This window comes from Epinephelus lanceolatus, chromosome 9 (assembly GCF_041903045.1).
Source record: "Epinephelus lanceolatus isolate andai-2023 chromosome 9, ASM4190304v1, whole genome shotgun sequence".
NCBI classification, from domain to species: Eukaryota; Metazoa; Chordata; class Actinopteri; order Perciformes; family Serranidae; genus Epinephelus; species Epinephelus lanceolatus.
This window is the reverse complement of record NC_135742.1, coordinates 36277092-36299743: the sequence shown is the minus strand read 5'-3', so window position 1 is coordinate 36299743 and position 22652 is coordinate 36277092. Positions and strand designations below refer to the sequence as shown.

Sequence of the window (22652 nt, the reverse complement as noted above, 5' to 3'; positions counted from 1 at the left end):
AAATAAATAAATAAATAAGAAACTGGTAATAGGTTGAATCTCTGTTGTAATGTTAGTACCAACTGCTGCTGCCACTGTGATAATTGAAAGCTCAAGTGCAATCACATTAAAAGATGAACTTCCTGTAAAGGGTTTAACAAACAGTGTAGGATCACCTACCCAAAGAAACTGCGTAATTGTCCATCTTTTTAGACATAAGGAGTCAGCGCAGTTTCTAGTCCTCTATATTGTTTTAACCTATATCAGGACCTTTGAGGTATAAACAAGAGAGTTGTCATTCAATGAAGTCTGAGACGACTTTCAAGACCACTGAGATCAAGTTCAAGCTGAGCGAGGAGTTCGAGGAGACGACTGCAGACGGCCGAAAAACCAAGACTATCATCACTTTTGACATTTCAATAACAACAATAGGTGTTTCAAAGAATCAGCCATGACTCACCAACTTGCTTTGTCATTCAAATATTTTTCTGTATCTCAAAGTGATCAAGGAAATCACAACAATTTGACTTTTCTGCAAAAAGAGACATATTACTCTTTACGAAAGCTAACCTAACTACCCAAGGAAAAAGATACTTTCCACAGAATCTCAAGTTTTAGTTGGTCATTGATTGGTCGCATGTTGGTCAGTACTAAAGCAATAGCATAGTGATTAGGACACACTGCACGATTTTACTCAGACATTCCATTAGAGAGCCATTTCCTTACTTGATTGAAGAACACAGTCTAAAGCTAGACCGATTGGAAGTTTCAGACAGTTCTTCATCTAGCATTTTTTTAATCACTTGCTCATTTCCTTTACCCTACAATCTCATCTTCAGTGTTTTAATTATGTCGTGGTGAATGATAGCTAGTTTTAAGGTGTGTGTGTGTGTGTGTGTGTGTGTGTGTGTGTGTGTGCGTATGTTTGGTGGACTTGTTAAAAGGGGCCTTTTTGCAGCTCGTACGCCGGCTTTAGCTGATAATGATTTCAGATTACATTAGAGGAAATTAAACATTTCTTAAAGTACGTGTGAGGGTGACAAAGTTATCAAGTGTAGTCACAGGAGAGAGTGTGAATGTTACACTTCCAAAAATGTAATTCCTTCGACTGCTAATAAGATCATTTTCAAGTGTTAAAAAATAATTCATGGTGTTACAGCAGTTGAGCAAAACTGGAGTCTTTAGTACATGGATCAGTGGTACACAGTGATCAATGATGAAAGTAACTGGTGGTGAAAAGTGTGTACATTATCAAAGCAAATGTGTGAGAAAATGAAAATGTTTACAAAAAAGACATTCATTTTCATTTATACAAACAAACTAGGGTTGGGCTGATACCAATGGCTGGAAACCAGTATTGTATTGGTAGAACTGTTTAGAGCTCCTGATAATAGCCACAATTATTTTGTAATGACCCTAATAACCTGACCTACATCTGGATTTGCTTATTATTTACAGAAAGCAGTCTTCTCTTTGATATATTTAGACTTGTGAGTTTAAGTTGGGAAAATATCTGTGTGTAGTCAGACATTCTGTCATTTCGAAATCTGTCTGGACCGCTGATCTGTCCCACCAACAGACTCTTATCAGCTGATAAGAGTGTTTACGCCAGCCTTATCTCTGTCCATTTAAGGGTTATGGAGTTGAGAGTCATAACTGATAAATCCTTTCCATGCCAAACTGTTGCAGAATCTGTGACTGATGCAGCACACACACACAGTTATTATGGTCGCAGTGTTGAGCAGTGCTTAACGCCTTGACCTGCACGTAGGAGGCAAATTTTATCTCAAACTTGCAGAAATCTGAAAGATACAATCAAACATTTCGTTAAAAATGTGCCACTGTCATTAAAGGCAGCATTCAGTTTTAATACTTAAGTTCCATGTTTTTTTTTTTTTTTTTAGTTTTAGTTTTTATACTTTATTGCAGTCGCCCAAGTTAACATACATTTACATTTGATTACATATGACGTTGTTCATACTTAAAGCATTTCTACAATGTTAATATGTTTTACAGTGGAAAAATAGCAATAATAGTGGAAGTAGAGAAAATTAAAATGAAGAATTAAAAAAAATACAAAACAATAAAATAAAAAGATACAAAAATAAAGTATTTCAGTTCCATCTTGATGACTTGTTCTCCCTTAAAAGACTGTTGTAATTCATTTGGTGGAAGTATTTTTGATTGATTGAGCCATTACGGTAATTACTTCTAACCTGATTAAATATAAGCTAACATTATAAGCTAACATTACCACACAGCAGTCACTCATTTGTACCTTAACCAGTCAACTAATAGCATTAAATTATTTTTATTCTGTAGCAGCATTTATCATTAGTGTTATAGTTCACATCAGTGGCACTTCTCTGTTTGAAAGATATGCATATGGAATGCTAATGAGGTTCTGAAGTTTTGTGTAAACAACATTAATTATGAAAGAATGAAGTTTGGGGTGCATGCAAAAAGCTATCATGCATAATCAATCAGTCAATTCAAATTAACATGTATGCAACACATTCTTTTTTTTACCTTCTTTATGGTTAACACTGCATTAGCTATTTAGGGGTTAAGAACATACACATGTATTTTGTCTTTTTTTTTCAATGCCTCCCCATTACCTTGAAAATACTCTGGTGATTGAAAGGTCTGCTGAGATAATTACAGCATTGAGAGGTACAGCAGCGCACACTTGAAAAGGAATGAATAAATCATTCTCTCTCTGAATCTCCAAAAGGTTTTGCTGACCACTTAGTGCAATTGTGGCATTTCCAGTGGCATGTACCACAACCTAAAGTTGTTTCACTGTGACTTTGTATGCGCCCTCTTTTTTGAAAGCCAAAGTGAACTTTGACTTGCAAATAATCATGTTGAGTTTAAAAAAAAAAAAATTAAAGTACAACCTCCAAAGTGAGCGCCATTTGAATTTTTCTTGTTAGCATGCATAAATCTTTTGCAAAATGCACTCACTACTTTCAGCGCTAATAGTGTACACAGAAATCAAAGCTGTGCATTTCTTGCAGAGCAACAAGAGAGGAGGAAGATCTGCATAATGTTGGCTCCGGCAATGAAGAGCAAAACGCAGATCACCAGCATCGCTGCCTTGCTTTCCTTCCAATAACATCATTAGCATTTTGACATCATCGGCCTAATTGTTGTTGGTAGCTCTGAGAAGCGCTTGCCTTGGAGTGCGAGTCGGGGGGAAGAGGAGGGGTCTGGGGTGTTTCTGCTGTAAGGTCTTGTGCTTATCAGTGCAGGGCAGATACTGTTCCTATGGTCCTGGCTGACAGGTGAGGTGTGTGTGTGTCTGTTGGTCGCGGTTGTCAGTGAACCCCCGGGACAGGTGCTGAGGGATGGGTTCGTATTTTGGAGCAGGTGCACCTCCCCTCCCCCTCTTCCTCCTCTCTTGCCTTGTTCCCTCACTCCCCCAGGAGGCATATGGTGAGAGTGATTGGAGAGACCTCGGGCCCACAGGGAGTGCTCCTCTCCCCAGTTCATCTGTTCCAGACGGGGCCCTGCGGGACACTCAGGCTCTCCAGAGGTCCCCGTTGGCTGGGAATCAGGCCGAGTAAGCGGCTTCGCTTTCAGGTTGACTGCTTTGTTACAGTGTTGGGCGGTCGCGGTGGCCACCCCAGTTAGCTTTACACTTTGTAGCATTGTGCACTGCAATTTTGTGTGCAGGACACATGCCGAATGGCTAATAAGTCACGCCCTCTAATTTGTTTGCTCCGTACCCCATTTGTACGCAAGTGTTGCTTTTAATCTGCCAACTCTTGTCGTGTCCTGGTGTCATTGCTTTGAATAGAAACGCCATCGTGCTGCGATTTCACAGGCTCATATTTGTGAACCAGCTTACAAATGTGATGTAGTTCTGAGTGCACTAGGAGAGAGAGTTATGGGGGCATTTTAGGCCTTGTATAATATGTGTACCTCTTTTATGTGGTCATTTATTATAAGGCGAGCTCTATGAATAATGTATGATTAAAAGGCTTAATGGATACACTGGGACTCGTCAAAATAAAAGCAAAAATCCATTTGCTCTCCCTGTAGTAAATCCACTAGCTTGTCCTTGGGCTAATTTCCAACTTGGGACTTGGTGGGGGAGTGAGTGCACGTCTTGATAGCGATTTCAAGGGAGGGAGGTGTTGGTTGTGCTGTAAAGTGAGAGAGAGAGAAAAGGGAGGAGGAGGAGGAGGAGGAGAGAAAAGTGAAATGAGACATGGATGAGGAACAAAGCCAGGAACACCTCTTCCTCTTGATGCCTCCCTCCTTCATCTCACTCTATCCCAGACCCTCTCTTTCTCTCCTTCCCTCTTTCTCGTCTCTGTCTCTCACCATCTTATAGCTCCTTCCCCCTGCCTCCGAGCAGCTGCCACTTCTGAGCCTGAAGAAAATGAAGGCAGATGAATCAATTTGGCCTGTGGCCCTAAAGTGCACTTGTCTGCACCCCAGCCTGGGCGGGGGGGATAATGAGCCGATAGATTGAGCCGGTGCCGGAGCCCGGCACAGAACGCTGAGGTGCCTTCGCCTGCCGCACCACCGGGCCCCACTCACATACACACACACACACACACACACACACATACATACACATACTGCTGATGCCTCCCAGAGCAGCGGTAGCAGCCTGTCGCTGGGTTAATGGGGGTGAGGGTCCTTTGCGCAGGACACTTTTCAGAACAAATTAGAGGAAGGATCTGTATCCGTCCTCTTCAGCCCTACCTTCCCTGTATTGCCCCTCGTCTCCTACCCGCCCTGAGAGCGGATTTGAGCGTGGAAGTGTGGAGGAGAAGAGCATCAAGGCAGCCAGAAAGGAAGAGGCGGGCAGGGGGCAAGGTCCAAGATCCTAGGGTAATGAGGACTGACACTGGGACAAGGCTGAGGCACAGCCTCCCTGAGCGCTGTTGACAGGTGACGGCAGGCTAGGGAGAGATGAGGCAGAGTAAGAGGAGCTGGAGCAAGGAGAGGAAAAGCGAGGTCAGGACTAACAGTTTCTCTTATTAAAGGAGGAAAAACGTGGGAGACCGTGCAGCCATCCGATGCCCTCCCTCTGAAACCCCCTGCAAGGTGAAGGAGGTAGGATCAAAGGAGCAGGACAACAAAGCATCACCCGCCAGCCTCTAGCCAGCACCCTGCTGACAGGCTGCAGATTGATCGACACTGCAAGGAGAGTGAGGAAGAGGGAAAATAAAAGGGAACGTTAGCCAAGCCTAGCATGAACTGATGTGAACCTCTACTGTCTCCATCGATGCCTCGACTAGCCCTTCCTAAGCAGCCGGGCTTTGTGACTTCACCCAGGGTTAGAGTAGTATAAATGAGCAGACCCAAGTCGGCACTACTCAACTTGGGGGGAAATTAAGATGCTGGAGGGCCCTTTGAAGATAATTAAAGAGCACAGAGCGGCAGCCTCCAGAGAGGGACTGCAGACATGTTCAATACCGAGACTAATGGAGCTAATTTCCAGTACATTATTCATGTAAAACACAGGCCCTTACTTAGCTATGTTTCTCTACGTCTCAGCTATCTGTCGTCTTAAGTCAAACTACCCCCCACCAACCCCACCACCCAACCACGCACAGATTAACCACATTCACTTGCTGCTTCAACCTGATTAACCTTGTCCCAATACTGCATGGGTCAAACCTTCAATGTAAACAAACTTAATCCACACACAAAAAAACTACTTAAAACAGCCAGGTGGCCAAGAACTGCTCCCTCAAGGCTGCCTGGAAAATTACTTCAAGCATAGTGAAGAGGCATTATGACCTTGAACTGTGTCACCATTTGCAACCAGTTACATCTCAGCAGAGACCATTAGCCCCACCCTCAAGCTCACTAACTTGTCCTTTAACATTAATGAGTACACAAAAAGGAAAAAACAACACATGAAAGCTGTACAGTTGGGAGCTTAGGGCCAATTAAACACCTCCCCAGACAGGAAATTAGTCCCTGCCTTAATCACAGGCAGTCAGGGTTGCCAATCTTTTGTCAGAGTTGGTGAATTCCTGCCTAGATCAATTGCTCTCCTGTCCCGTCGAACAGCGGCTCGGGGAACGGTCCTCGCACGCTTCATCATTAACCTAGGCGGCTAATTAGACGCTGTGCTCTGATCAATAGCCAAGTTGATTGCTGACTGGGTAATGTAGCCGCAGGCCCTGGAGGAGACGGAAACACTTTGGGCGCCTTCAGGAATTTGTCAGCAACACTGATGCTGGGTAAACAAAGTAATCAACGGCTGCACTTGACGTCGACGTGACGCTGACTGTACCTTGACGCTCTGTTTCTGCCTCCATGCCTGCCTGCCTGCCTGCCAAGGAGGATTGCTCTCTTTGTGCTCTCCTTGAGAGAAGGAAATCAAAAAGGCCACCATCTATTTTGAGATTCAAGGAGTGATTAGGCTGACAGCTAGTCGAGCGAGAGCGAGAGAGGCAGAGGGAGAGGGGGGTAGAGGTGGAAGTCAAACCTGATTAGGCCCACCTGCCAGGTTTCTCTTCCTTCCATCTCTACACCCTGATTGCTTGGCGGCAGCTCCCTCCTCCTCTTTGCCACAGTCACCCCACCCCACCTCACTCCACCCCTGTCCTGTCACTGTTGACCTCAGTGCACTGCTAATGCCCCTTGGCCAATCAGCATGCTTGCCCTGGCGGCGGCAGGGTAATTAAAAGGGAATTGTGTCTACTTGGCATGTGAGCTGGTGGGCACAAGGGTAGACAAACACTCTCTCTCCGCCGCCTTGCCTCCCTCCCTCTCTCCCAGCCAGGTGGTAGCGTACAGGACCTGTCAGATTAGCTGATGACCCTTTTAATTCTAGCCCAGCCGGGGGCCATAATTGATATTTACCGGGAAAGGTTAATTGTAGCAGTGATCTGCTTAAATTACAGTGGAGATCAGGAGAACGGGGCCAGCCACCGTGCGCGCCACCAGGGGAGCTGCTACATGCAAACTGCTAGTCAAATGGATTACACCCCGCGGCCATCGCCGCTGTACTCCAAGGTGGGGAAGCAGCACGGGACACTGTGATTGGCTGGTGCTGCACCAGCACATAGTCCTCCTTGCTGAGCTCGCCAACCTCCCATCTGGCTGGGAATTTGAATGCATGCCAACTGTGGGTCTTGATGGCCTGCAATAAAACAACCCATCCAGGTTTGCGTTAGGGTTACCATCATGTGGGTGGCTGAATGCAGACACTGCCATTTGTACATTTAAGCTGCTGATAATATTTTGTGCCAGTATTAGATTTTTATTTATTTATTTATTTTCATGACCAGAAAATTAAAGCATAATCTTTTCATTTGAAATGTTGTATTGGCAGCTGTGGAAGTATGTTTATTGTTTAGCTTCTTTTTTGTCACTGACCAGAAGGAACTTTTTTTACTGGTGAAGTTAGCTTGTGAATGTGGCATCGCTTCGATTGTGGAATGGATGGGGATTAAGACAGTATTCAGCGGTGGACCCTGACATCATACTGATGCTACCTGTTCAGGAACATTCTATTTTTACACTGTATGTGGTGTTTGTGTCATATGAGGGCACTAATTATCATATGTGTAAAACATGGTCTTTAGGGCAGTACCAGACTCTGTAAGTCAGATTTGGCTGTCCAATACGAGTGTTTAACTGTTTGTTCCTTTACTGTCATATAAAGTTTGAGACTTTGAATGGGGTTTGGGGTTTAGACATTCAGGGTGACAGCAACATTCACATAATATATTAAACAAGCCAAGTTAGCCCTCTGAGTTAATGTTGGCTAATTACACTAACAATTAATCAAAAATGTGGAACAGCATTTTTTGCTGACTCTAGATATCAAATTAAAGCCAGAGACTGTGTAGTAATAAGTTGCTGTGAGCTGTAAAGTCACCACCTTTAAGCAGAGGGAAGAAGATTACCCTATCTTGGAGCCTGACCAGTCAAGTGGGATTTATACATCTGCGTCAAATTGACGCCGTACCGTTGGCATAGACACGAAGCCTATGCCGTAGCCTGACACTTCCCCAGAAATGTAACTACACATCCCTGCGCGGTAGACCTCCTGTCCATTTTTGTAAGCTGAAAACCATTTCCCTCAGTGGAAACAAAGCTCTTATTAAGTGTATTCAACAGAAAAAATAGATAAACTGTGAACAAAATAAAGCCTCAACAAAATAGTGTATTAAGTCTTGTGTGTGATTCATCCTGGTTTCATATGAGTAGAGGAAATCTCTGCTAGCCGCTAGGCTAATTTATACAGTGTAAAATGCCATAGGCTTGTGCTAAAAACATTAGCATGTTGTATTTGTGAGGAAAATGTGTCCAGCAAAAGACAAGTGTTTTGTCTGTGAATCTTGCAAGTCACTGGAAGCCAGATTTTGTATTTGTGTTTGACATTGTCACTATTAAGCCATGTTTAATGTGTGTTTTGGATGTGTTTTGAATCAACTAAACTTCACAACACTTCACAGAAACCCCACCAAAACTATTGTTTTGAAGGTGTACTGTACCTGCAGAGTGACACAGACACACCACCGCAGAAGTATAAATGTGTAAACGGCGTAGGCTCTGTGTAGAGTTGACGCACAATTTAGGGGACCGAAAGACACAGTGATTGGCACACCCTTTTTTAAAAAAAGATATATATATATATATATATATATATATATTTTTCGAGAAAACACTGCTAGCCTTGAAGGGGTCTCTGACTGATAATTTGAATCTCAGACTTTCCGGGGCAGCCTTAGTGATGTTAGAGTATAACAATAACATTGATTGAAAGAAAAAACTGTGGTTCACAGCTAGGTTGACTACATTGTTGTTGGCTGGTATGACTACCAACAGCTGGTCAAGGTTTGGGGTTGCAGGTGTTAATGCTGCAGCCAGTTCTGCTTTGCATTTATCCAAAGCACAAACCGACACTGAGCTGTGACTTTGTGTTTCCCTTAGGTGACAGAATAGAAGGACCATGGCCCATTGAAAGTCAGTTGAAGCCATTGTTGTTATGTTGTATTGTTACACATAGATACCTGACTTGTGGAGTTGGTAGATCCCAGTGAGTGACAGAAATACTGACGTCATCTGGAACTTTGTTTTGTGTCCCTCTGGTTTAAACAGTACTATTGTTTTGTGGTGTCTGAACTTCTGATATAAAATGGATAGTTCCAGTCCTCAGTGGCTGCATCAAGCTTGAAGCTCGTACAATTGAACACAAATTTGTTTATGTGTGAGAGCAGATTTCAAGATCAATGCTCAATCTAAGACATACCACATCAACTGCTGCTGGTTTTAACAAGAAACCAAATGAATTACCTATTTTTAAAACGCTGTGTTGGTGGATGGATTAAGATTTAATGATTCGGCTATTATGATGGCATACAACTATTTAATTATAGATAATTAATATTAGGAGCTTTTCTACTAATTAAAGATACATAAGTAGAAAAATAACTGTACTGGTGTTTTAGCATTTGTATGTAGCCTACATTTCTGTTGTCCTTTTCTTAATACCATTGTGTGGGGTTTTATTTCCTGGGGGTTTCATGCAGCTATAGGCAAAATCCAAATAAGCCTATGGTGTTTACACTGATGTAAAGCCCATGTCATTTGTATTTAACAGGCAAAAGACGCTGGCATGGTCTTTTAGTATATAACAGTTTGAATCTTTCTCCTTGCCATTTTATGAAAGTAATAAGCCACTCTGCAGTGATTTACTGTTACATCAGAGCAGCTTTTAGGATTATACTTTATGCCTCTCAAATGTCTGAAAAGTAACTGCCTCTCAGGGTATACTGCGTAGCTGGGAGCATAGTGGTTTGGTTCATGAGGTAAGGACATGATTTGAAAATGTCCCCTGTTTTGTGTCCCCTGCAGATCAAACCTTTAGCGCTTCGTCCGGTCAAAGTCAGTGAGGACGAGACGGTGCAGGAGCTCAGCCGACCGCACAGGAGCAACTCCAAGGAGCAGCTCAGTGAGGTGAGTCCTCAGATAAGACCTTTCCCCTTTTCACATACCTCCTATGGCGGGCAAGGCTATCAACTTTCACAGGCCAAGGCAGGGGACCCCTGAGGTGGGATATAGAGAGCGGGTGGGCGACAGCAACATTGAGGCTGAGATCAGAGAGCAGCTGGTGCAGTAGCTCCTGCTGTTTCCAGCTATCACCTCATAAATCCCTTGTGTGTTGGGAAAAAAGACTGGTTGGCTGGCAGCACAGAGACAGGAAATGATTAGGCCGGTCACACAGCATCACCTTGTTGGCCTGGCATTATTTAAAGCATGGCGCGGTTAAATGTAGACATGACCTAACGCAGTTCAGCCAGGTGTGGGCTGACCTCGCCAACCCCAGAGTGGAATGAGTTAAAGAAACTGTTCCAATTATTGCTGCGCCGGCATCCATATGCCAGCCCATTTAGAGGATGAGTAGGTGGTAAAGGAAAATGGAGGCCAGGCATTGGTTCAGCATAAGGGATGAAATAATGCAATTTAGATACAGGGGAAGTAATGAGAATTTATGCAAAATCCCAAGCGGCTCATTTTAAATGAATGTAGAAATATGCTTCCTAACTAATGCCTGTCAAGCAGACCTCCCAAACCTAACGAAATTCAATCAGACTGTTCATTTAGCTGACGAAAGCAGAAGGAGAGAGAGAGAAAGAGGAGGAAGGAAAATATGCAGCTCCCTTTTCCAGCAGGGGTAAAGTGATGGAAGGAAAAAGATTTTAATGAACTTATTAAATACATTGTTTTAAGCTATTCAGCATTCCAATTGAAAATCCAGCTTGATGAAAAAAAAAGTCTAATTTCTCCCTTCTTCATCCTCTTTTCTCTAAGCCTCACTGCTCTGTTTCTCTCGTGCACTGTCCCCCCTCTTCCCCTCATACCATTTCTCTTGAATTTGTGTAAAAGGCTGTCTTTTAATGAAAAAGTCAGGGGGAAGAGGCGGGCTTGTCAGATAAAAGACCGAAGCCGGTTGACAGCTCTGACAGGGATATACGACAAGCACAGAGAAGAGGGGGGGCATGAATGAGGAGGGTGGTAGAGTGAGGGTGGAAGTGGTGGTGGTTGTGGTGATGGAGGTGGGAGGGGGGGCACTGTTGAAAATTGCACGCTGTAATCGCCGACGGTGTTAGATGTGGCATGTCTCTCTAATCTGCTGCCAAATAAATGGTGCACAGACGCTGATCGTTGTAGCCACGGCATCCATATCTCTCCATCTCTCTACCCCCCTCTGCCTGTCTTTACCTTCGTCTTCCTCTTTCTGTCTGTGTGTCTGGCTCTCTCTCTGCTGGCTGTTGTGTTCCACTCAGTCAAGGCCTGGACAAGATACACGCAGCTAGGTTCCTCACCAACACGCTGTCTCCTCTATATTTCTTATTTTTCAGCTTCATGAAGTCTCCGCCACCGCACTGAGAGCACTGCTAATTTTCGTAAAACACGCTCCACCACATCAAAGTGGCTCCCCAGCTTTAAGAGCTCTTAACTAATGATGCCGCGTCTGCAACGAGTAAAATGGATTTCTCTTGTCTTACCGCCAAAGGAAATAGAGACAAATGCGACATGTGGACGCGCCCGCCTGCCCGCCTGTAAAAACAGTCATGCATCAATTTAGGAGCAGGGGGTAAAAAAAAATTGCAGGGGATGCTGTTTGTTCATTGCCATGGTTGGGTCTTTATCTGTTTATTTTGACTAGGTAATTGTGCCTGCGGTGCAGTGGGGCCCCGGCACTAAGCCACACAGGGATTAGGGAAATATGAGGTGGTGAAGGGGGGAGGGGGGTTGCACTGCATCTGTGTCCTGCGGAGAAGAGGGCGGCAGTTGTGTGGTGTTGTCAGGGCCTCCCACACCCTCCTGTATCCACCCACACCCACCCACATGTACCCAAACCCACCCAGCCACCTGATCTGCCACAGAGAGCATACATGTTTGCATCCCTTTCCTCATCATGCTTCATCGAGCTCTGATTGGCCCGCCTCTTGGCCTCCCCGCAACGACAAAAACCAATAGTCTGGGATGGGAGAAGATGGACTGGACCCTCCCCTCTTGTCGCCATGTTTTTCTTTTTTCTTTCCTTTTTTTTTTGTATGGAGAGTGGAGGAGGGGGCATGGAAATGGGGAGAGGATTAGGGGGCGGATTTAGCAACATTTCTCTTCTCCAGGGCTGTTTAGTTAACCCTTAAATGCCGCCAGCATCCACCCCATCCCTCTCGCCACCAACCACCATAACCACCACACATGCACACACACACACACACACACACACACACACACACCCAGGCACACACATTGGCACACACACACACACACACACACACACACACACACACACACACACTCGTTCTGCTCCCTCCCCCGCACTCCCTCTCTGGGGCGGGTTCTTAAATCCTTTTGAAGTCCTAAGCGCTGCAGAAATCCATTGAGAGCCATGTATAATGGCTTTTAAGAGAGAGTGTTTAGCTGGATGCCGACCCTATGGCTTATGAACCGCTGGCGTTTTAATGGATCCCCCCCTTTCCCTCCCCTCTTTTCCTCCCTTCACCGGCACTAAATCCAATGGATTGTCCCTCATTATCATTTAAATAAGCCTCTCTTTCTGCTCAGAATGCTCCAAGTTGAATGAACTCTACATAGTAAGGCTAATTCCAAATGGCCTTGGCCTCCCACCATCTATGCACATATGCACTCACACACACAAAACACATGCATATACACATATATCTAAGTGCACTCACAACATGCACACACACGCAGACAACAGACCACATTGTCACTGGAACACACTTTTGGCCCCATAGATTTTGCCTTCTGTGCACTTCTTCCTCCCCTCTCTTCTGGCCTCCTCTCTGGTCGCAGTAGTGAAGGCAGCAGAGAGGTTGAGCAGAGCAGGAATAGCCTTTTGACTCCCGCAGAGCCTGCTTTCCGGTTCACGGTGGGACTCCTCCCTAATCGTCACCGCAGGAGCCGTCCTGCGAATCAGAGGGGCACACAGGCGTTGATGAGGGCTGAGGCCTAGAGCAGGTGTGGGAGAATGGATGAGGGGTATTGAGAGGGTGCAAAACAAGAGAGGCAGCGGCAGTGAAGGTGTGGGGGAGGTCGTTTGGATTGAAGGTGGACCTATGGATGAAATTGGTCTAGCAGAAAAGTCTCCTCCAGAGACCAGGGGGGGAGAAATTGCCAATCTAGACAGAGGAATAAAAGAAGTGAAAAGTGGAAGTGGAGGGAGGGATTTGGAGATTGGTATTCGTGCTGGGCTCTGACAGACAGAGCCAGAGAACAGAACAAAACCTAGCTTTTTCTGTCTCCATCCTGCTCTTGTTCAGCATTTAGAGGACTGCATTAGAAAGCACAGGAGGAGTTTGATAGGCCAAAGCACCTCGCTAAATGCGTGAAGAGATATTTATCCTGAGTAACGGGCTAATACCAATGTAACATAATGAAGAATGTTAGTTTGGTCCTAATTGGTGGCAGACACCATTTTATAATAAAGGAAAAATATTTAAAACAGTGTCTTTTATAATAAATCTTAAATGATAAACATGACATAATGCCTTTTTGCCTGTGAAGAGTAGAAAGCATTTTAGAAATGATCTCTTGCCTGTTGTTGCCTTATTCTTATTCAGTACTGTTTGTTTTGAGAGCAGAACAAACACTTGGAAATTATAAGATCGGATAAGAAGAGAAGCAAACGTCTTTGGCTCGCAGGGTACCTGAGCTGTTACTCACTCTCAAAACAATATATTCTATATCAAGGTGTGTTTTATCACTTTATCTACTGGTGCGGGTTATGGATTCACTCCCATGTGTCCATCAATGTCAGATGGCACTCTTGAAGGCACGGGAGCGAGTGAATCCAAACAAATATATGGTGACAGTTCATCTTGACCTGCATTTCAACACATTACCTGCTTTATAAGACCACCAGAAGTGTAAAAAGTGTTGTCTACAAAAGGTCTACAGGCAAAATTAGAACATGTCATTAGCCATACAGTTGCCTCATAAGGTACCCTATATATACCAGAGTCTTAATCATGTTTTAAGTAAAGCATATACATGTCACACTGTGTTAAAATGCAGTCACACAGCCATAGAATGACTATTGTGCACCATTTTAATTATGACTTTACCAAATAATTAAGGTTTTCCACAGTGTATTTCCATGACAACTCAAATTAAGTCTCTCAGCAGGATCTGAGTGATTGTTTTTAGAGCGGGTGCCGCTCAGCTACCCCCATGGTGGAGGCCAGAATGTGTGGGAGTGATGTGTGCGGGCGTGGTGTACATGGCGGGGCGGGTAAAAGGTTAACGTGAATATTGATATTAAAGCGGCGCTGCTTCATCATGTCTGTGTCAGCGAGTGAAACGCTCCTTAAAGGTCATCCCTGTTCTCCTCTCTCTCCCTACAGAGTTCCACTCACTCGCTGTCAGGCCGCGGCTACTCGGTAAGTGGCATTTTCATGCTTCATAGCTTTACGGCAGAATTACAATCTCCAACGACCCGCTTTATGGCCCCGGCGCTCGACATTTTAATTATGTTAAATAGAGTAATGGAGAAATCATGATATTAGGAACATTAATTCTGGCTGACTGACTGATTAAATTGCGGGAAGGTGTCCTGCGCTACCTTGGCGAAAAGAGCCTCGTTTTATTGGCATCGATCAGCGCCGTTTGCCGGTGCTGCAATTTGGCTGTCAGAGTTTTATGTCTTCCTCCAGTGACTGTCAATGGAGAATCCTTTTGCTCACATATGACAATATGCCTAAAAGCCTCTTAAAGGCCCCCGCATCTATGCAATAAATACAATCTCTCACCACCACAGAGATGCTTGTACATTTACACCTTCAGGAGGATCTATAGCAGTTAAGCATGTCTCATGATTTGTTGGAAACAACTGACTGTACAAGTGAGATGGTTTCTGTCATAGACCATGTGTTGTTCAAGGTAAATGTGCCCGAGAGGATTATTTAGTAATGCCTTGGGAAATGTCAGCCCAATCCTTTCAAACATACAATAGCTCACAAATTGTCAGAGCAGGACTATTTTTATCCCTTGAAAGCATCTGTTGCCTTGCCCCAGTGCTTTTTTCGAGCCGTAAATTTGTGCTCTTCCCCTCCCATTGTTTCAATGATGTGTCTAGTCTCTGGGTAATAGAGACAGCAGTCGTCCTTTATGTCCTTTGCTTAAAGGGGAACTAATAAGAGGAACATTCTTTAAAGTGTGCTACTTTTAGCTGATGAGTGGCATATGGCAGTTCTTATTGCAGCTTGGAAGCAATCATCCCGACAAACAAAACAACTATAAATGGTTTGTCATCGTTAATCTGCCTCAAAGGACTGCAGTTAAAGCGCTGAACAAAGCTTAACTTCAAAAGACCTTGATCTCTGTACGATCTTTTTTTCTCTTTTTTTTTTTTTTTGATTTTGTTTTAATAGAACATGTCACATTCCTATTCCCCAGCGGCCGCATACTCACAGATGGATGAAAACAAACAAGACCTTCCAAAAAAGCTTGTGGAGCCCTTTGGCTCGAGCTGTCAGTTTGAGTCGGCAGGGAACGAGGCCTTCTCTTCATCTGAAAGGAGGAGGGGAGGAGTTGAAGGGAGAGGGCAGAAATGGAGGTGGAGGGCGCTCGGTGGTGTTGGTGGTGGTGGTGTGGGGTCATTGGCATTGTGCAAGCAAAGAAAAGTCCAGTAACGAGGGCAGGAAGTTTTACGTTGTCTGGCTCCACTCTCTGGCTATCCGATGGTGCTATCTGCAGCGTACGTAGCCTCTAGGCACCTCCTGGGTGCTGAGCTCTGACTCTCAATCTGCTCTGCTGCCGGGCCCGCTTGATTTCTGGGGTCTCCTTATCTGTAAGTGCTTCAGGCTTTACAGTATGATGGTTTCGAAGGGTGGGGAGGGGGGCATGGGGTGTGGGGTCGGGGGGCTCCAGGGGACTGCCAGGCAGAGGCTGAGTGGGTATGGGAGGAGGAGGAGGAGGAGGAAGAGGAGAAGACCAGAGGCTGCATAGAGCATTATAGCTGGAGGAAGAGGAAGAGAGAAGCTATGTATGTGGGTGGAAGTCTGGCACACAGGCGTAGGCAGAGCCACCGGCCACCAATAGCATGGACAGGGCTATCTTCTGGTTGGCCCCTGGCACTGATCGCCATCTACTGTCTCTGCCTCTCCACAAACACTCAAAAAATCATGCTAGTGGATGTGGGCTGGTTATCTGTCACAAGGCACTAAGAGGTAAAAAAGGCAATCTCTCCTGACAGTTTGTTTTCTATTTCTATGGGAGATAACGCCTCTTCTTGTTTATGCTTCCATATGTCTCCCTTCTTATGTTGCCTGCCAGGCTTGAATGGCCTCATTTGAATGGTTCACACAAGAATGTATAGGAGTTTCTGGGCTTTAGTGCCAGACTCATGAAAAAGGGAAAGTGGAGTCACCAGAATGCTTTGGTCACGGAAAATGAATGTATATTGTGTTAAAATGACTTGGCAGTTACATACAGAATGTATTGTCTGCTGGTGTCATTTTTTGCACAAAAAAGCTACATGTACAGTACATAATCTGCACACGTTCCGCAGAAACATGTCTCCTTGACAGTCTATTGTACTCATTTTCTTCACTCCTTACTTTGTTGACAGACAAAACTAAAAGAAGAGCTAATGAATCTTGCATCAAGAAGTGACAGTCAAAAAGTTGGTAATTGGATCCCAATTTCCAAGTACCGATAGTGCTTCCAATTTGTATCTACTGGAATACAAGGACTGTGGTGAAAGTTATGCGAGTTTCTGCAGGCTGGTGCAGATATTTGTTGAAATTGAGCTGCTCATGGCTAATTTCAATACGTGATTCCAGAAAAATATGGAATTTTTTGTTTCTTTGTTTTTTTCAATTGCAGTTTGTCTGACAGGCATCTTCAAGTGTGCTTGAAGAATAGTGGGTGTGGTTTTTAATCTTGCAAAGTTGAACACAGCTGCGTCAAAACTGACAGTAAGAGTTATAACATTGAAAGTCTTAAAGGGCCAGTGTGTAAAATGGGTTGAAAACCGTTGAAAACTGTGACATCAGTGGTCAAATTCTCGCTCACCCCTCCCGTCGGGTAAATGACGGTGGCCTCGTAGGGACAAAAAGCCTTGCGCAGACACGAGTTTTTCAGGAGTAGGTCTATCTAGCGACGAGGTGAATATTTATTTAGAAATCTAAACCATGTTACGATATTGTAATGAATCACTCACGAGCAGGAGACCAGAGTAGCGTTCGGGAAAAAGGCCCGTTTATTTGAGCACTCCAAAAACTCCAGTAACGCTCCAGGGGGTAAAAGACTCCGTCCCAAACTCTGACTCTTCTAGCGTAACACACACACTTCATACACATGTACTCGCTTACAGTACCAAGCAGGGCAGCCCTCCCCTCTCTGCTCCACCAATCTCCAGCCTGCACACTGACTGACAGGGTAGCCTGTAAACAAAACTCAGCTGTTTATTTATCCTAGCAATATCTCCGGACTATAGTAGCTGCAATGGACGACTTTGAACGCGATTTTGAAGAGTTTCTTGTAGCGGACACAGATCCAGAGCCATACCTGTTTGAGCCGGAGCATACAGATGAGAGCTGGAGCATACAGATGAGAGCCGGAGCATACAGATGAGGAACTCCATGCGTTGGATGCTGAGCGGGCAAGAAGAGAGGCTGAATCCTCCGCTCCCATTTTGCTGCACAGAATGGGATTCGGTGCTACTGCTACCATCGTTGGGGAGATATATCATCAGGAGGAAAAGCGCAGCAGAGAGGGCATCACAAGGAGCGAAGTTGCATCTTCTTTTCCTCGCAGATGACGGTTCAGGTTCATGCTCTCCTGTTGCGTGGTAAGTGTGGTCCATTCGCAAACTTTAGAACTAAAAACACTGTTCACTACTCTCTATCGATGAACTACTAACACTCTGCTGTTTCCTCCTCCATCTTCCTTCCTTCCGCTGTCTTCGTTGGTTCATTTATACACGTGAAACACGTTCTCTGGCTGGCTGGATTGTCCGCTCGGGCTGCCGTACACACATGGCGGTGCAAGATGGCGACCTCTCTAAAGCAAGGCCCTTGCTACATATATATATATATATATATATATATAAAACCAAACAAATTTTATTTTATAGCGATTATACACTTATATAAACATATTCATGGGTAGAATATTCAGATTCAGATTTGACAATAAACCATGCCAAATATTACACACTGGCCCTTTAACATTCTCCATATATAACATATACAGTAATACCAATTTAGTGAAATTGTTTAGTGGCTCTCTATTGACTGATATAAAGGCAAAAGGCCAAAGAATCGATAAACAAGCGCAAATTCACAATAGCCGCGACCATGTTGGTGCATGCATCCCCCTGTAACCACGCCCCCTTGTAGCCAATGGGCATGAACACACACCTTCACACACAGGCAATCTTTGAGGAATGACAAAAAGTGTATAAAGTCACCCATTAGACAACTGGTGTCATGTACAGTTCCATAATAAATATATAATGAACCACATCTCACCGGAGGTGGTTAGCAGTGACTTGCTGATATCTGATTGAGTAAACTTTACTGGCGTTACACAAACATTGACAGGCACTTGCCTTGGTGAGCTTATATTCCAGGACAAACATGACAACAAATATAAAAAGTAGGCTGAAAACAAAATATATCCTAAAATGTTATAGCTTTGTCTAGGGTAATGACAAACTCCCTTAAATTACTTATTCATCTAAACCTGATGTGTTTATCCAGGTGATGACATTGTAAGATGTGAAAATCAATCCCCTCACACCTCCACCCACTCTTCATCCTCCATTCAGGGGTGAGGGCTAATCTCTGGGCCGTTGAGTCCAGCAGCGATATGTAGCAGCAGGACTGAGACTCGCTATCTCGCTCTCTGTGGAAGACTGGATATGGAATTGTTTATCAGGCCGACTCTCTCCTGTCTGCTTTTTGCAGGCTTCATTATAGCCTTGGCTATGTTTGGGAGACAATATCTGTGCCTTGTTTCCTGCACTGCTACCTGCTTGTTGTTCCACTGGAGATTGGCCGGGGCTCTGGCGATTTATCATCCTCTCTCAGGGGCTCCTTGATAAAGAACTCAACATCCCCCTCTGCGCCTGGGAGATATGGGCTGCAAGCGACAGGAAAAATGTCAAAGAATCACACTGCAACTATCTGCCCATCCTGTCGCTACCCCTGGGCTGGATATACTGTATAGAGGAGGAGACGTTTTAGCTAAGCGAAAAAGACAACACACCTCCCTTTCCTTTCAGATGAAGTGATTGAGCTCCAGTCTCCCACCCTCCCCATCTTTTAAAACCACCCAAGGCCAAGCTACAGCTCATGTTTTCACGCACAATAAAAGCATGGAGCTTTGTCTGTGACAGTATAATCTGACTAGTCTGTTTTGGGAGGGTTTATCTCTGCGATGTCAGGGAGTAAAACCTTAGCCGGAGCGTTTGGGTTGAGCGAGAGTGCTCGGAGCTCTCAGACACACCCATTCTTCATTTCCCCTGCTTGGGTTGTCATAATCATATTTAACGCTAAATGAGTCTACACTCTAAACAGAGCAGTCTCAGAGTCATTTGTGCATTCTTAAACAGCCTTGTTTTAATTGATTTGGCATTCACGACCTCCGCATTGTGGCAAATACACTTCCCTGTCTGAGTGACGAGGCTTTTTACAAGATCTTTATCGAATACAAGGATTATGTCACTTAATTATAATAGAAGCCATTAAAAGCGTCACGCTTTATTAAACACAACGACACAGATTCACTGGATTAAATGCTAAACACGGCGACTGAAAGGAAATTGAGTGTAAATTATATTGTATACTTAGAATGATTTTTGTAGCAAAGGTTTTTTTCGGTCACTACACCATTGTTGGCAAACAAAGCTTTAACAGAAAGGCATGGCTGCTTCCTCCACAGTATACGAAATCTCTTAACTGCCTCTTTGTAAGTATCTCTCTCTGCCTCTCTCTGCCTCTCTCGCTCTGCTTACTTTTCAGTGGGGTGTGCAGGTGTCTCCATACCACCAGCTCTGCACATGGTGAAAATTAGTGAAGGAAACCAAGAGCCCAGCAGGAGTGGGCTGGGGCCCTGACATTGTCCTGGCCTTGGGGTGGGGCGCTGCCTGTCAGGGGCCTCTCTATGAGGGCTGTCCGCCTTGAAAAACCTATTTGTTTATCCCCGTGTGCGGTCCGGCTTCAGATCCTGGGCCCTGCTGCTCACTGCGCACCAGGGACCTGGGCTGTTGCCGCTAGCAACAGATAAAAATTGCTGTTAACCACAGCAGGGCCCACAACACATCAATCAACAGTTCTGCAGATAAAGGCTGCAGGCTTCTGGGGCCCCGGCTGAATGGCACGGTTGAAAATCCTTTTCCAGTGGCTGAGCACACAGCTCTGGTGGTAGAGGCCTGCTATCATTCAGAGTGGAGGAGAGAAACTTCATTTTCAGCTATGCAGCTCAGGTTTTGTTCTAATGGAGATGCATTAGAATGGCACCAACACAAAGGGGACTCTGGGAGAGGTCATTTGAATAAAAAGGCGACACTGTGAATTAGTGTTGACCGGGCCTCAGAAAAACCAGCCCCAGCATAGTTCACTTGTTCTAAATGAACTCTTAATTGCTTTTGCCACTTGGCTTTGCTCTTAAGGCTGCTTAAAAGCCGGGACGTTCAGCCTCACCGCATCCCACATACCCTGTTCGTTAGGACTGAATTGAGATCAACGATTGGAAATGGCTAGAAGCTATACCCAAAAGGCCCAAATTGACATTAGTACAAAATATTTTTTCACCAGAGGTGACTTCAATGGTTCATTCTAACCTTTTTCAATCTAGATCCACCTCCCTTAAAGCAAATGTATGGTGATGACTTTGGTCCCTGGTAATGAAAAAGAATAATACTGATCTTTTCTCATGTTAAATCCAGTTAATGTATTCCCAGACAAAGCTCTATGCTATCACCCATGTTGGAGTTAGTCCAAATGAAACACAGGCTCTCATGGGTAAAAGCATTAGTTTTATCCCCCTAAGCCCAGCCTTGATTATCATCACTCTTAGTTTGTCCTGGATGCACTGTCCCCTAACTCACATTTGCCCCACTTTAAACAAATAGCCCTATAATGTAACAATCAAACAATGCTCTGAGGATTTGTTTACTGCAGGCTTTCTCCCCATTAAGTTTCACGGACACTGTAGACAAATAAAGTGGTAATTCCACTTTATCATATGTTACATATACCACAATCAAGCAGCAATTACATGCTCCTTCCATTTGTAAGAGCTCCCAATGCCGACGTGGATGTTTTAATGAGGGCTGTAATGAACGCTCAGGGTGTTTGGCAAGTCTCCGAGATGTTGCCGGGGCTTTTATGACTCCCCATTATAACGTACAATTTGCATCAGCAAATTACAATGCTCCATATCATTATCCTGCACCAAGGCCCGATCATAAATTAGAGCTCCAATTACAAGCATCTATCTGGGAACGGGGAATGAATATGATGGCAGCCCACCAGAAACAGGCAGGAGGGAGAGAAAGCCTCCTGTGGATTGTGGGATGAGACTTCCATAGAGGTGTGATATTCTCATAAACCACCCTTATGGGGAATTCATGCTTCCAAAAGAAATAGACCGTTTTGGGGGAAAGAACGTCTGCTGGTTCTGTTTTGGCAGTTCCATATGTCATATTTCACGGCGCGCTGCACATTGAACTTTTTGGTATTTTAATCGCCTTCCTTCTGCTAAACACAACACCCACTGATTTCGTGGCTGACTGTTTCACACTCCTCATTCAAAGCTGCTGTATGTAAGCCTGTCCATTCAGCTGTGCAGAGGATGGGCCTCGTCTATTGTGTCTCAATTCAGACCCAGCTATGTCTCTGTCTCTTCCAATCTCCCTCTGTCTGACTCTCTCTCCCTCTCTCATTCAACTTGATTATACACTGGAGGGAACATAATAAATCATAGAGATTTATCATGCTGCAGCTTATTAATTCAGCGCCACAAGTGTAATATTAGTCTGTGTCATTTAAAGAAGCAGGCATTGCAGCATTGCCAGTGTCCCCTAAGGAATCCAGAGGAAGCCATTTTAGTTTGGGCAGAACCTAATGAAAAAAAGAGACCAAGACTTTTCATTTCCCAACACACGTCTTGGTTGTTCTTCAGTCTTTCTTCTTCATAACACACCTCTCTTACTTTTACTGATATGGAGATTCAGTGCCCACCTCTCTCCTGAGTGCTAACAGTTGTTGTAGGGGGAAACAAACAGCAGCGTACCTGTGATGGCTGTGTTGCCTGTAATCCGCGACCTGTGACCAAATCTCGAATGGAGAGGTAGAACAAAAGGCGTATGCCAACAGAATGCTTCAGGCGCCAAGCAGAAACCACCTCTACTGATGAGACAAAAGGCCTGCGGGTCTCCCGCAAACCCACAAGAGCTCCCCGACGCTGCACAAACAAAGCCTGAAATTAAGAAGAGCCAGAGGCAGGCCCATTTCTACAGCAAAGCTAAAGTGTTCCTTTTTCATGGCCTCAGTGGATTTCCAGTATTGGATTCTAATAGGGCAGAGATACTTTGCCATTTTCAGTCACAGATTTGGAGAAAGCAGGTGTCTCATTCGTTTTTTCCTCTTCTCTTTTCCGGCTCTCAACATTCACACCTCCCACCACATTTTCTGGGCTAA

At 44.6% G+C, this 22652-nt stretch overlaps 1 protein-coding gene across 16 annotated transcripts in view; it reads left to right on the top strand.

Annotated features, from left to right (window-relative positions):
* fbrsl1 (fibrosin-like 1) overlaps positions 1-22652 on the top strand; it is a 323291-nt gene that overhangs the window by 145903 nt on the left and 154736 nt on the right. For 14 of the 16 annotated variants that reach the window (XM_033618533.2, XM_078170921.1, XM_033618540.2 and 11 more), the window contains exons 3-4: positions 9820-9921; positions 14346-14381. In XM_033618533.2, coding sequence (XP_033474424.2) covers positions 9820-9921; positions 14346-14381 — 138 coding nt within the window. The remainder of the gene's footprint in view (positions 1-9819; positions 9922-14345; positions 14382-22652) is intronic. The other 2 variants (XM_033618537.2, XM_078170914.1) reach the window with 1 other exon arrangement.